We start from the raw sequence: 24,063 nt of genomic DNA, 5'->3' as shown, positions 1-24,063 counted from the left end.
GTGCAGGTAAAGCAGGAAAAAAAATGCTTAAGCATCTCTACCTACATACAGGCTAGATTCCAAAGGCTTTACTGAGTATATTTCCTCTCAAATCTACAGTGATATTATGCAAATCACTAATAGGACCTCTCCAGAATGGGAGGTTGATGATGCATATCTGTTTTCATGCCTTGCTTGTTCATAGTCATAAAAGTTGATATTAAGTTGCAAGTTTATTCATATACGATTAAGTAGTTACAGCTTTAACCCATGGCTCTTGCAGCTTTTGTAATTTGGCCTTGCGCACCTGTTACATTCCCCAAAAGTTTCCTCAAAAGGAGAAACACTCTGACAGCTGATCAATGGTGTTTGTTGGCCACCATTTCCCGCTAGATGTTAACAGCTCCTTGTATGGCATTTGTGGACAAGACTGCCATGGCACTTGAAGCAGTGTATCAGTGAGTGTTGAACCACTCTTCTGCCTAGTGTCTCACAGCCTGTAATAGTGTGAGTTTGTGTGCATCTTGGTGGCGGGGATGTGATCTTCCTGCGTCTACTTTCTCCATTTGTCCTACTCAGAGGAACTGTGTTATCATGGGAAGATAGATTTGAAAGCTTATAAATCTGCTTGAGGTCTAGCCTTTCTCCTTTGGTCCATTGTTGGTTTTGAATGACTTGAAGACACACTGATAAGATACTCTAAGAAAATAAATGGTCAAATAAATGAAGAAAGAATAAGTGAAGAGATGAATATATAAATAATAAATCCAGTTAAGAATTAAAATACAATCAACGGGGAGGTACTCTGGCACTGAGAAAAAAATAGCATACTATAAGTTAGAAGACATGAGTTCGAGATGACTACTAGCTTTATTATACTGGAGAAGGCACTTAATCATCTCTAGACCTCAGCTTCCCCAACTGGAAAATGTGTTACATTGTATTAAATAGTCTGTAAATTATGCTTCACTTCTGAATCTAGGTTTTAAGCCAACTAAGAGGCTAATTAATGTCATATCCCATGAAGCTTCTGTTTGTTGTTGTTGTTGTTTTTTAACATCTTTATTAGAGTATACTTGCTTTACAATGGTCTGTCAGTTTCTGCTTTATAACAAAGTGAAACAGTTATACATATACATATGTCCCCATATCTCTTCCCTCTTGCATCTCCCTCCTTTGCACCCTCCCTATCCCAGCCCTCTAGGTAGTCACAAAGCACCGAGCTGATCTCCCTGTGCTATGCGGCTGCTTCCCACTAGCTATCTATTTTACGTTTGGTAGTGTATATATGTCCATGCAACTCTCTCACTTTGTCCCAGTTTACCCTTCCCCCTCCCCGTATCCTCAAGTCCATTCTCTACTAAGTCCGTATCTATGTTCCCGTCTTGCCCCTAGGTTCTTCTGACCATTAACTTTTTTTTTTTTTTTAGACTCCATATATATGTGTTAGCATACAGTATTTGTTTTTCCCTTTGTGACTTATTTCACTCTGTATGACAGTCTCTAGGTCCATCCACCTCACTACAAATACTTAGGTTTCATTCCTTTTTATGGCTGAGTAATATTCCATTGTACATATGTGCCACATCTTCTTTACCATTCATCTGTTGATGGACACTTAGGTTGCTTCCATGTCCTGGCTATTGTAAATAGAGCTGCAATGAACATTTTGGTACATGACTCTTTTTGAATTATGGTTTTCTCAGTGTGTATGCCCAGTAGTGGGATTGCTGGGTCGTATGGTAGTTCTATTTTTAGTTTTTTAAGGAACCTCCATATTGTTCTCCATATTGGCTGTATCAATTTACATTCCCACCAAGAGTGCAAGAGGGTCCCCTTTTCTCCACACCCTCTCCAGCATTTATTGTTTGTAGATTTTTTGATGATGGCCATTCTGACTGGTGTGAGATGATATCTCATTGTAGTTTTGATATGCATTTTTCTAATGATTAATGATGTTGAGCATTCTTTCATGTGTTTTCTGGCAATCTGTATACCTTCTTTAGAGAAATGTTTATTTAGGTCTTCTACCATTTGTGGATTGGGTTGTTTGTTTTTTTGATACAGAGCTGCATGAGTTGCTTGTATGTTTTGGAGATTAATCCTTTGTCAGTTGCTTCATTTGCAAATATTTTCTCCCATTCTGAGGGTTGTCTTTTGGTCTTGTTTATGGTTTCCTTTGCTGTGCAAAAGCTTTTAAGTTTCATTAGGTCCCATTTGTTTATTTTTGTTTTTATTTACATTTCTCTAGGAGGTGGGTCAAAAAGAATCTTGCTGTGATTTATGTCATAGAGTGTTCTGCCTATGTTTTCCTCTAAGATTTGATGGTGTCTGGCCTTACATTTAGGTCTTTAATCCATTTTGAGTTTATTTTTGTGTATGGTGTTAGGGAGTGTTCTAATTTCATTCTTTTACATGTAGCTGTCCAGTATTCCCAGCACCACTTATTGAAGAGGCTGTCTTTACTCCACTGTGTATTCTTGCCTCCTTTATCAAAGATAAGGTGACGCTATGTGCATGGGTTTATCTCTGGGTTTTCTAACCTGTTCCATTGATCTATATTTCTGTTTATGTGTCAGTACCATACTGTCTTGATTACTGTAGCTTTGTAGTATAGTCTGAAGTCAGGGAGCCTGATTCCTCCAGCTCCGTTTTTCTTTCTCAAGATTGCTTTGGCTATTCGGGCTCTTTTGTGTTTCCATACAAATTGTGAAATTTTTTGTTCTAGTTCTGTGAAAAATGCCAGTGGTAGTTTGATAGGGATTGCATTGAATCTGTAGATTGCTTTGGGTAGTAAAGTCATTTTCACAATGTTGATTCTTCCAATCCAAGAACATGGTATATCTCTCCATCTATTTGTATCATCTTTAAGTTCTTTCATCAGTGTCTTATAATTTTCTGCACACAGGTCTTTTGTCTCCTTAGGTAGGTTTATTCCTAGATATTTTATTCTCTTTGTTGTAGTGGTAAATGGGAGTGTTTTCTTAATTTCACTTTCAGATTTTTCATCATTAGTGTATAGGAATGCCAGAGATTTCTGTGCATTAATTTTGTATCCTGCTACTTTACCAAATTCATTGATTAGCTCTAGTAGTTTTCTGGTAGCATCTTTACGATTCTCTCTGTATAGTATCATGTCATCTGCAAACAGTGACAGCTTTACATCTTCTTTTCCTATTTGGATTCCTTTTATTTCTTTTTCTTCTCTGATTGCTGTGGCTAAAACTTCCAAAATTATGTTGAATAATAGTGGTGAGAGTAGGCAACCTTGTCTTGTTCCTGATCTTCGTGGAAATGGTTTCAGTTTTTCACCACTGAGGACGATGTTGGTTGTGGGTTGTCATATATGGCCTTTATGATGTTGAGGAAAGTTCCCTCTATGCCTACTTTCTCAAGTGTTTTTAACATAAATGGGTGTTGAATTTTGTCGAAAGCTTTCTCTGCATCTGTTGAGATGATCATATGGTTTTTCTCCTTCAATTTATTAATATGGTGTATCACGTTGATTGATTTGCGTATATTGAAGAATCCTTGCATTCCTGGGATAAACCCAACCTGATCATGGTGTATGATCCTTTTACTGTGCCGTTGGATTCTGTTTGCTAGTATTTTGTTGAGGATTTTTGCATCTAGGTTCATCAGTGATATTGGCCTGTAGTTTTCTTTCTTTGTGACATCTTTGTCTGGTTTTGGTATCATGGTGATGCTGGCCTCGCAGAATGAGTTTGGGAGTGTTCCTCCCCCTGTTATATTTTGGAAGAGTTTGAGAAAGATAGGTGTTAGCTCTTCTCTAAATGTTTGATAGAATTCGCCTGTGAAGCCCTCTGGTCCTGGGCTTTGGTTTGTTGGAAGATTTTTAATCACAATCTCAATTTCAGTGCTTGTGATTGATCTGTTCATATTTTCTATTTCTTCCTGGTTCAGTCTCAGCAGGTTGTGCATTTCTAAGAATCTGTCCATTTCTTCCAGGTTGTCCATTTTATTGGCATAGAGTTGCTTGTAGTAATCTCTCATGATCCTTTGTATTTCTGCAGTGTCAGTTGTTACTTCTCCTTTTTCATTTCTAATTCTATTGATTTGAGTCTTCTCCCTTTTTTTCTTGGTAAGTCTGGCTAATGGTTTATCAATTTTCTTTGTCTTCTCAAAGAACCAGCTTTTAGTTTTATTGATCATTGCTATCGTTTCCTTCATTTCTTTTTCATTTATTTCTGATCTGATCTTTATGATTTCTTTCCTTCTGCTAACTTTGGGGATTTTTTGCTCTTCTCTCCTAAATTGCTTTAGGTGTAAGATTAGGTTGTTTACTTGAGATGTTTCTTGTTTCTTAAGGTAGGCTTGTATAGCTATAAACTTCCCTCTTAGAACTGCTTTTGCTGCATCCCAAAGGTTTTGGGACATCGTGTTTTCATTGTCATCTGTTTCTAGGTACTTTTTGATTTCCTGTTTGATTTCTTCAGTGATCTCTTGTGTGTTGTTTAGCCTCCATGTGTTTGTATTTCTTACAGATTTTTTCCTGTAATTGATCTCTAGTCTCATAGCATTGTGGTTGGAAAAGATACTTGATACGATTTCAGTTTTCTTAAATTTACCAAGGCTTGATTTGTGACCCAAGATGTGATCTATCCTGCAGAATGTTCCATGAACACTTGAGAAGAATGTGTATTCTGTTGTTTTTGGATGGAATGTCCTATAAATATCAATTAAGTCCATTTGGTTTAATGTATCTTTTAAAGCTTGTGTTTCCTTATTTATGTTCATTTTGGATGATCTGTCCATCGGGGAAAGTGTGGTGTTAAAGTCCCCTGCTATGATTGTGTTACTGTCTATTTCCCCTTTCATGTCTGTTAGTATTTGCCTTATGTATTCAGATGCTCCTATGTTGGGTGCATAAATATTTACAATTGTTATATCTTCTTCTTGGATTGATTCCTTGATCATTATGTATGTCCTTCTTTGCCTCTTGTAATAGTCTTTGTTTTAAAGTCTATTTTGTCTGATATGAGAATTGCTACTCCAGCTTTCTTTTGATTTCCATTTGCATGGAATATCTTTTTCCATCCCCTCACTCTCAGTCTGTATGTGTCCCTAGGTCTGAAGTGGGTCTCTTGTAGACAGCATATATACAGATCGTGTTTTTGTACCCATTCAGCTAGTCTGTGTCTTTTGGTTGGAGCAATTAATCCATTTACATTTAAGGCAATTATCGATATGTATGTTCCTATTACCATTTTCTTAATTGTTTTGGGTTTATTATTGTAGGTCTTTTCCTTCTCTTGTGTTTCCTGCCTAGAGAAGTTCCTGTAGCATTTGTTGTAACGCTGGTTTGGTGGTGAATTCTCTTAGCTTTTGCTTGTCTGTAAAGGTTTTAATTTCTCCTTCAAATCTGAATGAGATCCTTGCTGTGTAGAGTAATCTTGGTTGTAGGCTTTTCCCCTTCATCACTTTAAATATGTACTGCCACCCCCTTCTGGCTTGCAGAGTTTCTGCTGAAAGATCAGCTGTTAACCTTATGGGGATTCCCTTGTGTGTTATTTGTTTTTTTTCCCTTGCTGCTTTTAATATTTGTTGTTTGTATTTAATTTTTGATAGTTTGATTAATATGTCTTGGCGTGTTTTTCCTTGGATTTATCCTGTATGGGACTCTCTGTGCTTCCTGGACTTAAGTATTTCCTTTCCCATATTAGGGAAGTTTTCAACTATAATCTCTTCAAATATTTTCTCAGTCCCTTTCTTTTTCTCTTCTTCTTCTGGGACCCCTATAAATCGAATGTTCATGTGTTTAATGTTGTCCTAGAAGTCTCTGAGACTGTCCTCAATTCTTTTCATTCTTTTTTCTTTATTCTGCTCTGCAGTAGTTATTTCCACTATTTTATCTTCCAGGTCATTTTTCCATTCTTCTGCTTCAGTTATTCTGCTACTGATCACTTCTAGAGAATTTTTAATTGTATTTATTGTGTTGTTCATCACTGTTTGTTTGCTCTTTAGTTCTTCCAGGTCCTTGTTAAACGTTTCTTTTATTTCCTCCATTCTATTTCCAAGATTTTGGATCATCTTTACTATCATTACTCTGAACTCTTTTTCAGGTAGACTGCCTATTTCCTCTTCATTTGTTAGGTCTGGTGGGTTTTTACCTTGCTCCTTCATCTGCCGTGTTTCTCTGTCTTCTCATTTTGCTTAACTTACTGTGTTTGTGGTCTCCTTGTCACAGACTGCAGGTTCGTAGTTCCCATTGTTTTTGGTGTCTGTCCCCAGTGGCTAAGGTTGGTTCAGTGGGTTGTGTAGGCTTCCTGGTGGAGGGGACTGGTGCCTGTGTTCTGGTGGATGAGGCTGGATCTTGTCTTTCTGGTGGGCAGGTCCATGTCTGGTGGTGTGTTTTGGGGTGTCTGTTGACTTATTATGATTTTAGGCAGCCTCTCTGTTAATGGGTGGGTTTGTGTTCCTGTCTTGTTAGTTGTTTGGCATAGGGTGTCCAGCACTATAGCTTGCTGGTCATTGAGTGGAGCTGGGTCTTGGCGTTGAGATGGAGATCTCTGGGAGATTTTCGCCATTTGATATTACGTGGAGCTGGGAGGTCTCTTGTGGACCAGTGTCCTGAACTTGGCTCTCCCACCTCAGAGGCACAGCACTGACTCCTGGTTCGAGCACCAAGAGTCTGTCCTCCACACAGCTCAGAATAAAAGGGGGGGGGGGAAGACAGAAAGAAGAAGATAAAATAAAATAAAGTAAAATAAAATAAAGTTATTAAAATAAAAAATAATTATTAAGAAAAAAAAATTTTTAAGTAATTAAAAAAACCCAAAAAACAAAGAAACAAAAACAGACAGACAGAACCCTAGGACAAATGGTAAAAGCAAAGCTATACAGACAAAATCACTCACAGAAGCATACACATACACACTCACAAAGAGAGAAAAAGGGAAAAAAATATATATATCGTTGCTCCCAAAGTCCACCTCCTCAGTTTGGGATGATTCATTGTCTATTCAGGTATTCCACAGATGCAGGGTGCATCAAGTTGATTGTGGAGATTTAATCCGCTGTTCCTGAGGCTGCTGGGAGAGATTTCCCTTTCTCTTCTTTGTTCGCACAGCTCCTGGGGTTCAGCTTTGGATTTGGACCCGCCTCTGTGTGTAGGTCGCCTGAAGGCATCTGTTCTTCACTCAGACAGGACGGGGTTAAAGGAGCAGCTGATTCGGGGGCTCTGGCTCACTCAGGCCGTGGGGAGGGAGGGGTACAGATGCGGGGCGAGCCTGCGGCGGCAGAGGCCAGCGTGACATTGCAGCAGCCTGAGGCGCGCCGTGTGTTCTCCCGGGGAAGTTGTCCCTGGATCACGGGACCCTGGCAGTGGCGGGCTGCACAGGCTCGCAGGAGGGGAGGTGTGGATAGTGACCTGTGCTTGCACACAGGCTTCTTGGTGGTGGCAGCAGCATTCTTAGCATCTCATGCCCATCTCTGGGGTCCGCGCTGATAGCCGCAACTTGCGCTCGTCTCTGGAGCTCCTTTAAGCGGCGCTCTTAATCTCCTCTCCTCGCGCACCAGGAAACAAAGAGGCAAGAAGAAGTCTCTTGCCTCTTAGGCAGGTCCAGACTTTTTCCCGGACTCCCTCCCGGCTAGCTGTGGCGCACTAGACCCCTTCAGGCTGTGTTCACGCCGCCAACCCCAGTCCTCTCCCTGCGATCCGACCTCCGAAGCCCGAGCCTCAGCTCCCAGCCCCCGCCCGCCCCGGCGGGTGAGCAGACAAGCCTCTCAGGCTGGTGAGTGCTGGTGGGCACTGATCCTCTGTGTAGGAATCTCTCTGCTTTGCCCTCCTCACCCCTGTTGCTGCGCTTTCCTCCGCGGCTCTGAAGCTCCACCCTCCGCCACCCGCAGTCTCCGCCCGCGAAGGGGCTTCCTAGTGTGTGGAAACCTTTCCTCCTTCATAGCTCCCTCCCACTGGTGCAGGTCCTGTCCCTATTCTTTGTCTCTTTTTTTTTTTTTTACCCTACCCAAGTACGTGGGGTTTCTTGCCTTTTGGAAGGTCTCAGGTCTTCTGCCAGCGTTCAGTAGGTGTTCTGTAGGAGCTGTTCCACATGTAGATGTATTTCTGACGTATTTGTGGGGAGGAAGGTGATCTCTGCATCTTACTCTTCCGCCATCTTGAAGCTCCTCCTGTTTGTTGTTTTTATGTTCTGGAACCTTAGGTCTTTTCCATCAAAAACTGCCTTTCAACAGCCAGTTGTCTAGATTCTTTTAAATCAGTCAATGTGCATTGTCAGTATTTTCCATACACAATAGAATTCAGGTCTCTCAAGTTTCACTAGTGGTAATTTGTTACACAGCAAGCAACAGAAGATTACTATACCATTGTTTGTTTTATGGGTGCAGGTAAAGCAGGAAAAGAATGCTTGAGCATCTCTACCTATAAACAGGCTAGATTCCAAAGGCTTTACTAAGTATATTTCCTTTCAAATCTGAAGTGATATTATGCAAATCACTAATAGGACCTCTCCAGAATGGGAGGTTGATGATGCATATTTGCTTTCATGCATTGCTTGCTTCACATTCATAAAAGTTGATATTAGGTTGAAAGTTTATTCATATAGGATTAAGTAGTTTATTGCCTAAATGTATTACTGATTCCAAAACTATTACCTTCTTAACTATTTAGGTCCAAATAGTTTATATCTTTCATGCTGGCATTTATGTATAAAAGTATTTTATATTAAAAAAAAATTCCTGTAAATCAATCAATATTTATTAAAAGTCTACTTAGAGTAAATCAATGCACTAAATCTTGTGAAACATGAAAAATACCTCTGCCCCCAAAGAATTTAGCTTTTCAATACACACACACAAAGATAAATTCTAATGAAAGGGATAAATTAAGTTGACTACAATGGCAAGTTGCAGAGAAGGAGCACTAGAAAATAAGTTAGATGACCTGGGTCCTTTTAAGTCTCCTGGCTCTAACAAAGAAGGCATCTTCTCTCTCAGCCTCTGTTGTTTCATATGTAAGGTTGGTATAATACCTGCCTGATTCTCATGGATTTATAAAATTCCGACTCTGTACCAGGCACCTTATTAGGTCTTAATGATAAAAAGATGAACATGACTAGTTTAACCCATTGAGTTCACTGTTAAGTATAGGTTAATATACTTGAAAATAAACAGTTACTACAATGTGATTATCACTATTGTTGAGCATAACTAGAGGAAGAGCAAAGAGTTACTTTTTTTCTCCTAAACTGTGGAAATTTCCTCTAATCCAGAGGTGATGCAATATAAAGTATATAGCATCACTTTTGAAGTATTTTTGCCAAATGAATTTAAATCTAATCAAATCTTTAGATCTAAATTTAAGCTTATAAGAAATGAGGGGGATAGAACAAGTTAAATGAGATCACAAGAAAGCATTCAGACAAGTCCAGAAGGTGGATATTCTAAAGAAAAACTGGCTTGATCTCTTCAACAAGTCAATGCCATTAAAAGTTAAAAAGCAAGCTGGACTCTTTTATATTAAAAAAGACTTAAAAGACATAACAACCAAGGTACTATGAGGTCCTTGATTTGTACAATCCATCTGTAAATAGGGACAATAAAGGAAATCTGAAGATGGATTTTGTATTAGAAGATAAAAAGATTAGAAAAATACTGTTAATTTTTTAGGAGTGTTATGGTATTGTGGTTATATTGTAAATATTCTAATTGCTTATAATAATGATTTGGTAAAAACACATGAAGTCCTATTTTACATTAAAATACAGCAGAAAATAATGAATAAAGCCATTATAGCAAAAATGTTAACAACTGACAAAATGATGTGATGAATATAGGGGTGTTCTATACCATTCTTTCTAAATTTCTGTGTCTGAAAAATTTCATAATAGTTAAAAATGAAAGATAAAGAATAAATGAGACAATATATTTGAAATCACTTTGTAAACTTTAAAAGGATAGATAAAAGAGATTTTTTTTTTTTAAAGAAATTGTTGGAGAAAGAAGGAATGGTTCTTTTTCAAGCATATGTGCTACTTCGGACCACACTGCTAAGAGAAGTCAGGACTGGCCACCACAGAGATCCACCCAATGCCTCTAGAAATAGAAACCAGGATCAATAGCATGGATTCCCAGATACTGATCTTTTTAATACCTCCCTTCATGCCGAGATGACCTTGACCAAAATTGAAGACAAATGTCTTCTTGCTGGGAAAGGTGGGCTAAAGCAACGTGCACTTATCCAAGAAGAAGCAGAAAGCCTGTAACCATTACAACATGAGAGTAACTGGTGAGTTTTCCTTTTTGCAGATCGGTAGGATTTGGCACCCAAAGCAGAGGTTTGAAACCATGGATGATTGCCCTTATTGTGTTATTACTGACAGTGGTAACTGTGGCCACTGGTCTTCTGGTTCACTTCTTAGTCTCTGGTAGGTAAAATTGTGGATTTTGCTCAGTTTGATTTCAGTTTTCTGTAAAACTTCATTTGAATAAATGTAAATTTATTTCCATCCAAAAATAATGTACTTTCACCAGTAAATGTCCACATTTTGAATTTTTTAATTTATTCAGTCATTTCATCAACAAATAACTACTGAATGTTTAGTATGTCCAAGTACTTTTCAGGGCACTCAAGAAACAGCATTAAGCAAAGCAGATAAATTTCCCACCTCCTTGGAGCTCACAATCTAGTATTCTTTTCAGAATCTATACAAAAGACCAAAATAGTAATTGTCTAAAATTTACTAGTAATCACAATAAACTCTAATCATTCATGTATATGCAAGTGAAAAATTATGATGAATTAGTTATTAAAATTGGCTCTTTTACTCAGCATTTTCTGCCCACTAACATTTCTAGAGAAAAAAGAAAAGCACATGTCCAATGAAATAATGAATTTTGAAATTATTGGTAAAGTATAAATATGATACATTATTACTTATTTTTAGAGAAAAAATTTTACTCTTTCCAAAACAATATCGAGAGATTATTTTTCTATTGCCTGATATATTTATAATCCCACAAAAATTCATTGCAGAATTCTCTTTTTATATTGCATCACTCTGCAGAGTGCAAACCATTTACATTTTTGACAAACGTCCACAATGTCAATCTCACACAGATGTATGTGATAAGACAACTAGTTCAGGGGACTTACTTGAATGGACTTATCTGTTGTCTCTTTCCTCAGACTTGATGGGGGAGTGAAGATTCTTTTAGGAGCTTTAAAGGGCTTAAGAACATAGTTCTGGGGCCATATAACGACCCCATCTGTAGTTTACACAAATGGCAAAAGATTCTCAGGTCAGCTAATTTAATGTATAGAAGCCCCTTTACTATGAGTAGAGGGTTCAATTACAAATGGACTATATAGATTAGTAATCGGGGGGACCAAAAAAGCACTACAGAGTCCAGAGATGTCCCTAGGAGATAGACCATCATGAAGCCCTCTTTCTTTCCTAGATCCACAGCTTCCCAAGGAGAGATGTGCTTCTGTGGTTGCTCCATTTTCTATCTTTAACTCTTTGTAGATTTCTTGCCCCACCAGGGCCATTCTCCTAAGATTACCACATTCCTCCACTGCTCTGTTTTTTATAACCTTTCCTGAGAGACGAGCAGAAATCTGATTGATTCATCCCTTTTACACACTGTTCTCACCTCCAACCTCAGGCAGTATTTTCCCTGCCTTTCTTTTCACACCTTTCTTAGTGTGCCTGGCTCTTCCGTTAAAAACCAAAATTTACAAGAACACTTATTTACCTCTACTTCCAGTAGAGTACAAGGTGGTATACATTTCACCACAGCAAGAAGCAATACAGTAATTAAATATTCCAGCTCTAGAGCCACACTTGTCTGGGTTTAAACTTGGAGAGGCCACTAACTAGTTGTATAGCACAGAGCAAGTTACTTAATGCCTCCTGCCTCACTTTCTTCATCTGTAAAATGAAGGTGATGCCCGTCTTAGAGAGCTTAGTGAGAGTCAAATGAATTAATACATATAAAGTGCCCAGAACAGAGCTTGGCACATAGTAGGCACTGAATAAATACCAGCTACTATTATTAACATACAACATTAATCATTATTTTTATTATATTTATTATTAAACTAAAGTCTCAGAGATATATTCAAGACTTCATATTAGCCCCATTATAGTTGGGCCTTAGATCCCAAAATCTACCCTCAAACCACTTAATTTCCTACTTTTTCTTTTCATCACAGACCAGAAAATGGAGTATTATCATGGCACCTTTAAAATTTCAGATCTACGAGTCAAAAGTAATTCTGGACAAAGCAGCCCATACCAGCTTAAGGACTTACAGGAGATGAGTGAAAACTTGGTAAGTCAGATAAAATTGTTTCTATCATAAAATATTGCAAGAGGAAGGGATTTTGTAAATCATTTTCCCCACTATTTCTTAAAACATGATTTTCAGACAATTTGCATCAGAATCATCTTGTAGATTCCCAGGTCCCACTCCAGATCTTCTGAATCAGTGTATGATGGGGTGGGTGGGTAGGGAGAGGGGAGTAAGGGAATCTGCATTCTAGCAAATTGGTGATTCTGATAAACCACTTTTTAAACCACCTCATTTAAAAGTGAGAGAACGGAAGCCAAGGTATCCCAGCCCATCGCTCCCCCATTCCACCACAATACTACCCAACTGAAAAGCTTAAACATACCAGAAGTGGTTATTTGTAAAACCACATGCTTTTTTTTGTTAGAACACATTTTAAGACTTAAAATATTTGTTAAATACATGAAGAAAGGAAAGAGGATTATAAATGTTTATTTTATCTCAAAAACACACTAATTAAGATAAAATACCCAGACCTATTGTGCAATATTCAAATGAACTGCTAACGATTTTGTTAAAACTGAAATACAAGACTGCCCCCACCCCCCCCAAAAAAGTAAACTCAGTTGTATAACAGCTCTGCTCACGATACGTGTGAACCCTCACTCAAAAACTAAGGTCAAGTTAACTTCCTTGACAAAGAAGCACAGAGCATAAAATTATTTTAAAAGGGTGGAAATGTCAGGTGTTGGTTTGTTTTAGTCAAAGAATCTTTTTTTACTCAAAACATTTCCTTTCTTTCTCAAACCATTTTCCTTTTTTCATGCCACTATTTGATCTGTCCACATGCATACCCAGTTGCAGCATATTCACAGCCACATCACAGATGGAGTTTTTAATCTGTATTTCCAATTCTCATTAAATTATGCACATTTTTTTTATTTTGCAGTCTCATCCCCCCAAATCAATAATTACACTTATAGATTGATATATATCCTCCATTCTTTTATATTCAGAGCACCTTAGAAAATAGCATTTGTGATCATTTCTTGAGGAATGGCAGAAAAAACTTGGATACATACCCTAGTACCTCTTTTATTCCTCTGACCCTGACTCCACATAGCCTCCTCAATCTAAAAATATTAATAATAAATTAATTAATCTTAGTTAAAAAGATATACAATTTCTTTGAACATTGAAAAAATATTTATAATTTAACAGGAAAGTTTAAAATTTGTTTTCTTTATGTTTTACAGCCAACATTGTTGGCATTGTTTTAGGCTAACTAAGACATTGTTTCTACTGAAATAAATGGACAGGAATGAAGCAGGTCTTTTAAAAAAAAAGTGAAAGAAATTCACTTATAGAGGTACGTCTATAACATTATGTGTTTGAAGGTGGACTTTGAAGCTTCACTAAAGCACACGTTTTTAGGTGTCAAAGAACCTCAGGTACAAAGGCTGAGTTACGTGATGAAACATTATCATCATAAGGACCTACAAGGCCTTTCTCTAGTTGTCATTATTTATTTCTTCTCTTTTATTTTCATACCACACTCTCATTCTCCTCCCCCTGCAGACAACCATACTGTATTTCACATGTATTCTTTTTTTTTTTTTTTAATTTATTTATTTATTTATTTTTGGATGTGTTGGGTCTTAGTTTCTGTGCAAGGGCTTTCTCCAGTTGCGGCGAGCGGGGGCCATTCTTCATCGCGGTGCGCGGGCCTCTCACTGTCGCGGCCTCTCCCGTTGCGGAGCACAGGCTCCAGACGCGCAGGCTCAGTAGTTGTGGCTCACGGGCCTAGCCGCTCCGCGGCATGTGGGATCTTCCGGGACCGGGGCACGGACCCGTGTCCCCTGCATTGGCAGGCAGACTCTCAACCACTGCGCCACCAGGGAAGCCCCACATGTATTCTTTTATTAGTATTCATTCTTGCAAAAATGCATTTTCTTGTTTTGTGCAGAGCACATGCTTTTAATTTATTCTTTGTGTTATAAATCCCTTGTTTAAAAATGTACCATAGTTTGAGTGGCTTATAAACAACAGAAATTTACTTCTCATAGTAATGGAGGCTGGAAGTCTGAAATCATGACACTAACATGGTCAGGTTCTGGCAAGAACCCTCTTTCATGTTGCAGACTGCAGACTTCTTGGTGTAGCCTTACATGGTGGAGAGCAGGGAGCTAAAGAGCTCTCCGGGGTCTCTTTTATAAGGTACTAATCCCATTCATGACCTAATCACCTCCCAAAGGCCGCACCTCTTCATATATGGCCTTCATTATGTTAAAGCAGGTTCCCTCAATGCCCACTTTCTGGAGGATTTGTAACATAAATCAGTGTTGGATTTTGTCAAAAGCTTTTTCTGCATCTATTGAGATGGTCATATGGTTTTTATTCTTCAGTTTGTAAATGTGGTGTATCACACTGACTGATTTGCAGGTACTGAAAAATTCTTGCATCCCTGGGAAAAATCCCACTTGATCTTGGGGTATGGCCCCTTCAATGTATTGTTGGATTTGGTTTGCTAGTATTTTGTTGAGGATCTTTGCATCTATATTCATCAGTGATATTTACCTGTAATTTTCTTTTTTTGTGGTATCTTTGTCTGGTTTTGGTATCAGGGTGATGCTGGCCTCATAGAATGACTTTGGGAGTGTTCCTTCCTCTGCAATTTTTTTTGGAAGAGTTTCAGAAGGAGAGGTGTTAACTCTTCTATAAATGTTTGATAGAACTCGCCTGTGAAGCCATCTAGTCCTGGACTTTTGTTTGTTGGGAGTTTTTTAATCAGTTTCAATTTCAGTACTGGTGATTGGTCTGTTCATATGTTCTATTTCTTCCTGGTTCAGTCTTGGGAGATTGTACCTTTCTAAGGATTTGTCCATTTCTTCTAGGTGTTTACTTTATCGGTATATAGTTGCTTTTAGTAGTCTCTTAAGATCTTTTGTATTTCTGTGGTGTCCATTGTATAATAACTTTCTCCTTTTCCATTTCTAATTTTATTGATTTGAGCCCTCTCCCTCTTTTTCTTGATGAGTCTAGCTGAAGGTTTATCAATTTTCTTTATCTTTTCAAAGAACCAGTTTTTAGTTTCATTGATCTTTTCTGTTTTCAACTCCATTTCATTTATTTCTGCCCTGACTTTTATGATTTCTAGATAGGAACAGTTTGTTGGTAGTAGACATTGTACTTATCCATTCCATCTTTTATTAACTTGGACCATATTGCCCTTCATAAAACAAAAATCCATAATTTTACAGTAATCATATTTATCAGTTTTCTCAGCCTTATGGTTGTGTTTTTAAAGTTTTTTTTTAAAGTTATTTCCTCTTTTAAGTTATAAAATTATTTTACTGTATTTTCTTCTATTAAACTATACTTCTACCTTCTACAGAAGGTTTTTAATGCATCTGAAGTCCACCTTTGAATGTGATATTAAGTAGGAACCCAGGTAGTGATCCAGTTTTCCCAATGCAACTAACTAAACAATCTGTCTCACCAATATATGGTATGATTATTCAGCTTATGACACTTCTTAGCCCCTGAGTCTTACAGAAAAAAAAAACCATGATCCATCTCTTCAAACTGCTTCCCATCTCCTTGGAGAGATGATAGTAACACACATGAAACTGAACAGCATGACGTGATATAGTTAAGGACTAAATTGTATGTTGAGGACTGTAAGTGCAGAAGAACTTCAAAGAAAAGGAAGATCAACTAGGGTTCACATGGTCAGGAAAGGCTGTGTATTATTTTAGCCCTGTTTAAGCGAGACAATGTCCCTTTCCCTCCCATCCCCACCAATTTACCTTCAGGAGAATTACAGGAAGTGTTCATGCCTCATCCTGAGCCACTCCTTTTTATTGTTGTTAAATCCCAATGAGTGAAACCAGATTGTTCTCTCTGACCTATGTGGGTGCTAATTAGACAGCCAAGAAATACAGGTTGTAGGTCCTGTTCTTCCTCATAATTGGGGATTTACTGATTTGAATGGAAATGGAGATGCAAAAATAAAATGAGTTCATGCTCAGATACTGCTAAAACCCATTCCAGTTCCTTGAGATAGTAGCACAGACATATCTCATCTTTCATACCATTCTTCAGAGAATACTCCAATAACCAGACACCATGATATTCCTAAATAGGTAGGTCATTTTTATTATTATTATAAGTTTGAGTAGGATCACTGACTGAGCGAGCACTTCATTTGAAGAAATATATTTCAGAAATATTTTTAAAGTATAGGATCATTACAAATGTGAAAGTTAAAAACTTGTAACACTATAGCAATAACATTAGTTAACATATATTGAATGCCAAGCACTCAATTAGCTTAGCACATTAAGCACTGTATCTGTATTATTTTAGTTAATCCTCAAAAACAAACTTATGAGGTAAGTATAATTATTATCACAATTTTACAAATTGAAAAATCAAGGTACAGAGAAGTTAATTTACCCAAGATCATTCAGCTAGTAAACGACATAGTTAGGGTTTTAGATTACATTTTCTTAATACATTTTTGTCATCTGTGTGATTTTACTTCCCATCTACCATCCCACAAAACACCAGAAATCAAGTAATTATCCCTGGTACATTATTCTCTTTCGGTTACAGTTGACCCTTGAACAACATGGGTTTGAACTGAGCAGGTTCACTTACATGCAATCTTTTCAATAAATACGTGTTATAAATAAATAAATAAATATGTGCTACAGTACTACATGATTGGTGGTTGGTTGAATTTACAGATGCAGAACCAGGGATACAGAGGGCCAACTATGAAGTTATATGAAGATTTTTGACCCAACCCCCCACATAGTTCAATGGTCATTGAATACTGTATAGTATTAGCATGTGCCAGTGACCACCATCTGCATTAACAATGGCACCAGTTAGGAATTTTCTTAGTGTTGTCTCCAAAAAACCCCACTTCTCCTGTGCCCAAAGCAGTCCTAAATTTTGTCTTCTTTGTGCCCAAGAACACCAGAAACAGCTCCTGAAATGATCCTCAAACTATCCTTTAGATTATGTGTCTAGAGTTGTGGAGACAAAGAACTTGGAAACAGAAGTGATGTAAGGAGAAAATGTAGTTTAGGAACACTCTCTAAAGGAACTTGAAGACACCAGTGAGAGACTTGGCTCTCTGAAGCAGGAAGCTCTTCTCTTGAGAAAAGGCAACTGGGTCAAGGTAAACAACTTAGCAAAGGTATTAGACTACCTAAAGTTTGGAGTTGCATAATGTAAGAGAAGTAAGAGGCCCAATGCCTGGTGTAGGCCTATGGTCCTATGCCTAGAGAAGAGATGAATTTGAAAGCTTAGAGAAGAAAATAAGCAGCAATTATTTTAAAAAACAAAAAAAAAACCTTTGTGTTCAGAGATTAGAAAAATTGGGTGTAGAATGTGACTGAGTTCTTACTTGGGAGCTCAAACTCACGTTCATTTCATAACTGAAGATTAGGTATGACTAAAAGAGGAAAATGTGTATCACAATCTCTGCCTTCAATGTGTTAAATTTGAATACTGAAAGAAAAAGCTAACTGTTGTATATTTCATGTCTAATCTTCAATATAACACTGCAAAGGAGGCATTGTTATTCACACTTTATAGACAGATAAGAGAACTAAGCCTCTGAAGTTAAGGTCCACAGTTGGTAAATCAAGGAGGGGAGATTTGAAGCCATATAGGTTAACTCCAACAGGTGCTATCTCCACTAAATTGTTCTTTTTGTCAGGAAGGGACTAAGCTATAATAGAAAGTTCAGTTCTACATCAATTCTCCTCCCATTTAATTTTTAAATCCATAAAGATTATAAATCTATATCCTCTGTCAGACCACTTTTACTTAGCCAACACATTGGGATTACATTACTAATTATATAAAGATGTCTTCATCCTTAGTTTCTTCATTTCCTTGTATCAATTTTTTCAGCTTTATTAAGATATAATTGACATATAACATTGTGTAACTTTAAGGTGTAAAATGTGATGATATGATACACTTATGTTGCAAAATGATTACCACTATAACACCTCCATCATGTCACATAATTACCATTTTTTTTGTGCGGTGAGAACACAAGATCTACTCTCTTAGCAACTTTCAAGTATATAACACAGTGTCATTAAGTATAAGCATTACAATGTACATGGGATACCAGAACTTATTAATTTGTAACCAGAAGTTTGTACTCTTTGATCAATATTTCTCCATTTTTCCCATCCCCTAGCCTTAGTAAGTACCATTCTACTATCTGTTTCTATGAATTCCGCTTTTTAGATTCCACGTAAAACTGGAATAAAGTATTTGTCTTTGTCTGACTTATTTCACTTAACGTAATGCCCTCAAAATCCATCCATGTTGGCAGAATTTCATTCTTTCTCCTGGCTGAGGAATATACAGCTGACCTTTGAACACTATGGGCTTGAATTGCAAGGGTCCACTTATATGCAGATTTTTTTTTCATTAATAAATACTGTAGGATTATATGATTTGACCCATGGTTGGTTGAATCCACAGATGCAGAACCATGAATACAGAGAACCATATGGGAACTGTGGATACAGAGGGATGTTATGCTATATGGGGATTTTCAACAGCACAGGGGTCAGTACCCCTAACCACGACATTGTTCAAGGGTCAACTGTATATATATGTATATACATCTTCTTTATCCATTTATTTTTTGACAGACACTTAGGTTGTTTCCATATCTTGCCTATTGTGGATAATACTGTGATGAACATGAGAGTGCAGATATCTCTCTGAGATCCTGTTTTAATTTCCTTTGGATCTATACCCAGAAGTGGGATTGCTGGCTCAGATGGTAGTTTTAGTTTTTTGAGGACCCCCCATACTTCCTCCACAGTGGCTATGCCAATTTACACTCCCACCAACCGTGCTCCTTTCACCAAAGTCTTGAAGTTTCATTGTTAAGATCTTTCACCTCCTTAGTTAAATTTATCCCAAAGTATTTTATTGTTTTTGATGCTATTATGAATCGGGTTGTTTTCTTTATTTCTTCTTCAGATATATTGTTGTTATTGTATAGAAACACAACTGATTTCTATACACTATGAATGTTGATTCTATATGTTTGATTTCTCTGTTGATATGTATGGAACTTTACTGAATTCATTGGTCAGTTCTAACAGTGTTTTGGTGGCATATTTAAGATTTTCTATATATAAAATTATATCATCTGCAAATAAAGGCAATTTTACTTCTTCCTGTCTGATCTTGATGCCTTTTATTCTTTTTCTTGCCTGATTGCTCTAGCTAGAACTCCCAGTAACATGGTGAATAGGAGTGGTGAGAGTGGGCACCCTTCTTATCTTGTTCCTTATCTTAGAGGGAAAGATTTCAATCTTTTACTGTTGAGTTTGGTGTAAGCTGTGCATTTGTCATATATGGAGTTTATTATGTTGAGGTATGTTCCTTCTACACCTGATTTGTTGAGTGTTTTTATCATGAAAGAACACTGTATTCTGTCAAATGCTTTTTCTGCATCTATTGAGATGGTCATATGATTTTTAGTTTTCATCCTATTGATGTGTTGTGTCACATTTATTGATTTGCATATGTTGAACCATCCTTGCATCCCAGAGATAAATCTCACTTGATCATGGTATATGATCCTTTTAATGTGCTGTTGAATTTAGTTTGCTAATACACTGTTGAGAATTTTTGCATCAGGAATATTGGTCTGAAGTTTTATTTTCTTGTAGTGTCCTTACCTGGCTTTGGTATAAAGGTAATGCTGGCCTCACAAAATAAGTTTGGGTGTGTTCCTTCTTCTTTGATTTTTTGGAAGAGTTCGAGAAGGATTGGCATTAATTCTTATTTAAATGTTTGGTAACATTCACCAGTGAAACCATCTGGTCCTGGGCTTTTCCTTTTGAGGAGGGTTTTGATTACTGATTTAATCTCCTTATTCACTATTGGTCTCAGATTTTCTATTTCTTCATGATTCAGTCTTGGTAGGTTGTATTTTTCTAGGAATTTATCCATTTCTTCTAGATTATCCAATTTGTTGGTTTATAATTGTTCATAGTAGTTTCTTATGATCCTTTGTATTTTTGTGTTATAATGTCTACTCTTTCATTTCTGATTTTGTTTGAGTCTTCTCTCTCTTTTTTCTTTTAGATAGTCTCACTAAAGCTTTGTCAATTTTGTTAATCTTTTCAAAAACACAGTTCTTAGTTTTGTTGATCTTTTCTATTGTTTTTCTGATCTTTATTTCATTTATTTCTGTTCTTATCTTTGTTACCTCTTTCCTTCTGCTAGCCTTGGTCTTAGTTTGTTCTTTTTCTAGTTCCTTGAGGGGTAAAGAGATCAAAAGACCAATAAGCCTCAAAATCCTGTGAGCACCATCAGTGCTCAGGTTGGCCATGTTCTACATAAGCTTAGGATAATGATTCACAGCTGACTTCTTAAATCCTGGGTTTTGCCAAAAATCTGGATTTTAAATAGATAGAATAACAACTTTAAAGGATTGCAATAAGAACGATCAAGATTATGGTCCTTATTTTTAGAGGGCAAAGAATATAGGCTGCCTTTGGAGAGGGGTAACCATTACATGTTGCTTGTACATATCAGTGGGTAGGAGCTCTTAGTCCATAGGAATCAAATTACTGAAAATGTCAACAAGGAGAAAAAATTCCCCTCAAATACTTCATGGGCAGTTTTCTTTTTTCTCTAGGAGCACTGATCTCAATCTGATGTAAATCTCATTAAAAACACTAATAAAATCTTCCTGATAAATGCAAGGCTTTCTGATAAATAAATTTTCACTTCCTTTTATTAATTCATTCAAAAAAGCATGCTGAATTCTTACATATTGTAGAGTATGAAAAGAAGAATGATTGTCCCTATCCATAAAAGGTTTGCAGTTTACTAGAGGAGATAATATATTTTCATAAATAACTATATTAAGGAGTAGAAGATGTAAGAGGAATAAGAACAATTAGGACAGGAAGAGGAAAGATTACTCTGAGGTTCAAGGAATAAACCCAAAGTAGGTCTTATCTGAAATAGACTTTGAAGGAGAGTTGTGATTCAGAAAAGCAGAGCCAGCAGAATCAGAGAGGGGACTACAGACCAAAGGAACAGCCTGAGAAGGGCAAGTACACAGGGAAACAAGACATGCCTAAAAACAGCACTACCAAGCATGAAAGGTAATGGTGGTGTTGATGGGGGTTGTGGGTGCGGGGATCAATGAGAGATGGTGAGGCCCTTGAACATATGATTCTGTGACCAGAGACTCAAATGCAATTGTGCTCTAATCTCTATTTCTACCTTGAGTTCAGCCCTGGAGTAAAGCAACTTCAATTAAACCTTATTTGAGGTTAAAGGTGTGTTTTTTAAAAAGCATCTCTTATACCATCCTTTGTGTGCCACTCTTATTATAACTAGGAGAAAGCAACAGGATCTGAATTTTTTTCTTGGCATGTTTTGGCTCTAAACTTTTAGTTCTCAGGCACTCTGATCTGGTGTGATGTTGGTAGAAACTGCCTTCATATTCCATTGGCCAGTCTTCAGTGGCATATCTCTCTGAAGTTTGTGGTCTCAGCTCTGAAACACCCCTATGTGAATACAAAGACTGCTGTGAGAGGAGCAAGCTGGGAAGCATCTAAACTGAAATGCAGGCTACGTGTGTGAACAGAGGTAGTTTGGGAATGACAGCTAAATGGCTGGGCCCGTCTGTTTGTTTGAATTGAAGGCCTCTCCCTAACTCTTCCATTAAACACCCAACTAACCTTCAATTGTCCTCTTAGAACTTAGTCTCAGTGCAACTTCCAGCATTTCAAAATCATCAAACATAAAGAGGTACTACCTTGAAAGGAGGTCTTTTGTTCAATATGAGGGACTAACTCCAACTACAAAACTCTACAAATGGCTCCAAATGGGAGCAAGATAGATTTATAAATCACTAACTCTATTAAGATATGTAAATAATCAACTTAGAACAAGCTGGCACACAGCTTAAAAAAAGTGTCCTTTGAAACTTCTGAGAATTTAGAATTAGAATGCCGAAGTGCTGGCAGAATGTTTCTGATGAAATAGGCCTTAATCTGCCAGGGAAACATTTTTGGGGGGGGTTTCTAGAAAGCTAGTTCTTACATAAACTCCATTCAGCAATAAAGTTTACATTCATGTTTTCTCTGATTTCCCCTGTTTTAAATTCCTTTAGTGTAGGAACCCTGTTAGCTAGTCTCTGTACCCCAGCATTTTTTAGGAAAACATAAAGATCCTGGGCTTCACCCCAGACCCAACCAATGAGGCTTTATAGGGACACAGTCCTGGAATTTGAATTATAGAGAAGAGACTTCTATATTTCTGTGATTACCAAAGTTACTTCTACCTAGATTCTTCTTATGTTATCCTTTCAGCTCCTATCTTCCCAGACACCTGAACTATTCAAAGATGGAATGGATGCTGGAGCTAGATATTCTTCTCAGCAGGCATTCTGCCAGATGAATGATGTCATCCAGCGTCAAAAACTTAATCCAGTACCTTCACCAACAAGTCACAAACAGCCAAGGGATCTATTGCGGGTAGAATTTCAGGGGATAATTACAAACCAAACTTCTTTAGATACTCAAACACTATTTACTTTTTTTCCTTTTAATACTGGTCATTTTTCTCCCCTTTGTTTTGGTTAGTCTTTTCTTTTCTTTTGGATTTCCCCCAGATACTGAGTAATAGGACTGGCTGTGTATGTCGGAAGAGAAATGATTAAAACAATTATCGGTCTTGCAAAAACGTATCTTACAAAATAATTTCATTTCTAACATATAAACCCCACATTTCTTCAGCCTATTTAAGCTTTTCTTATTTAAATACAAGTAAGTGTATATTCTGGATACAAGCAATTTCTCTATTTTCTAAATACTGTCTTTGATCTAAAGTTCAAAAATATATTACCAAATTTATGTTTAAAAGTTTTATACTTTAAGTCAATCGACTGTTTATAACTTATTGTCATATGTTCTATGAAAGAAAATGAAGTAAAATGTACATCACATTTAACAAGGAGGTTGTGTGATTGATAAGAGATGGACCTAGAGACAGAAGACCTAGATTTAAGTCCCAGTTTATTAATCCACATGATGCTGGGAAATTCACATGATGTCTCCGAGTGTCAGTTTCCTCTTCAAATGAAATAAGAATCAAAATAATTCTTATTTCATACAGTTATTATAAGGAGTAAGGGGGATATATATTTTGTTTCCCAATTAAGCTCTTTACAAATGCCTGATACTGCTAAGGAAGTCACAACTTGTTCCTTGATCTCTGAAACAGTCTTCTTTTTTATTTCCATTCTTTGGGTTTTTCAAAATGAGAGTTGGTTTTCTTGTCTCTTTCTTAAGGATTTAGGACATAATTTTTGCACATTTGGCTCATCTACTATCAAATATGAAATGCAGTGCCTGCATTCAGATGACACCGTTGCCACCAAGTCATCACTAGGGGATACTGCCAGCAAAAATCTAGGTGTGATAAGTCACAGCATCATAACGTCTTGGCAGGCAATTAAAATTCTGTGCAAATGGACCCCAAACAGTAGTTTTTGTTCTCCCCCCTTGTTGACATAAACTGAGGAACACAACTTTGACCTAAACCTGTAAAACCACCTTACTCTTTCTTCCTTCCTGACCTACCCTAGGGCTCAGAATCAACAACAATTAGAAAATTGTTAGCTCTTTCCTAAATCTCTAATGCCTCTTCCCTGTACTTACAGCCAAAGACCTGCAGAGAAATCTGAGACCTGTGATGCCAGGATGGGGGCTAACCTGATCCACCGGCAGTCTA

The 24,063-nt window shown here is 37.3% G+C and overlaps 1 protein-coding gene across 1 annotated transcript in view; it reads left to right on the top strand.

Annotated features, from left to right (window-relative positions):
- Window positions 1-10,306: 10,306 nt before the first annotated feature.
- TMPRSS11A (transmembrane serine protease 11A) overlaps window positions 10,307-24,063 on the top strand; it is a 31,283-nt gene continuing 17,526 nt past the window's right edge. Inside the window, exons 1-2 of the mRNA XM_061191431.1 lie at window positions 10,307-10,382; window positions 12,173-12,291. Coding sequence (XP_061047414.1) covers window positions 10,307-10,382; window positions 12,173-12,291 — 195 coding nt within the window. The remainder of the gene's footprint in view (window positions 10,383-12,172; window positions 12,292-24,063) is intronic.

Source organism: Eubalaena glacialis, chromosome 5, assembly GCF_028564815.1.
Source record: "Eubalaena glacialis isolate mEubGla1 chromosome 5, mEubGla1.1.hap2.+ XY, whole genome shotgun sequence".
Taxonomy (NCBI): Eukaryota; Metazoa; Chordata; class Mammalia; order Artiodactyla; family Balaenidae; genus Eubalaena; species Eubalaena glacialis.
Note: the sequence above shows the minus strand (reverse complement) of the source record. Positions and strands in the feature narration are given on the sequence as shown.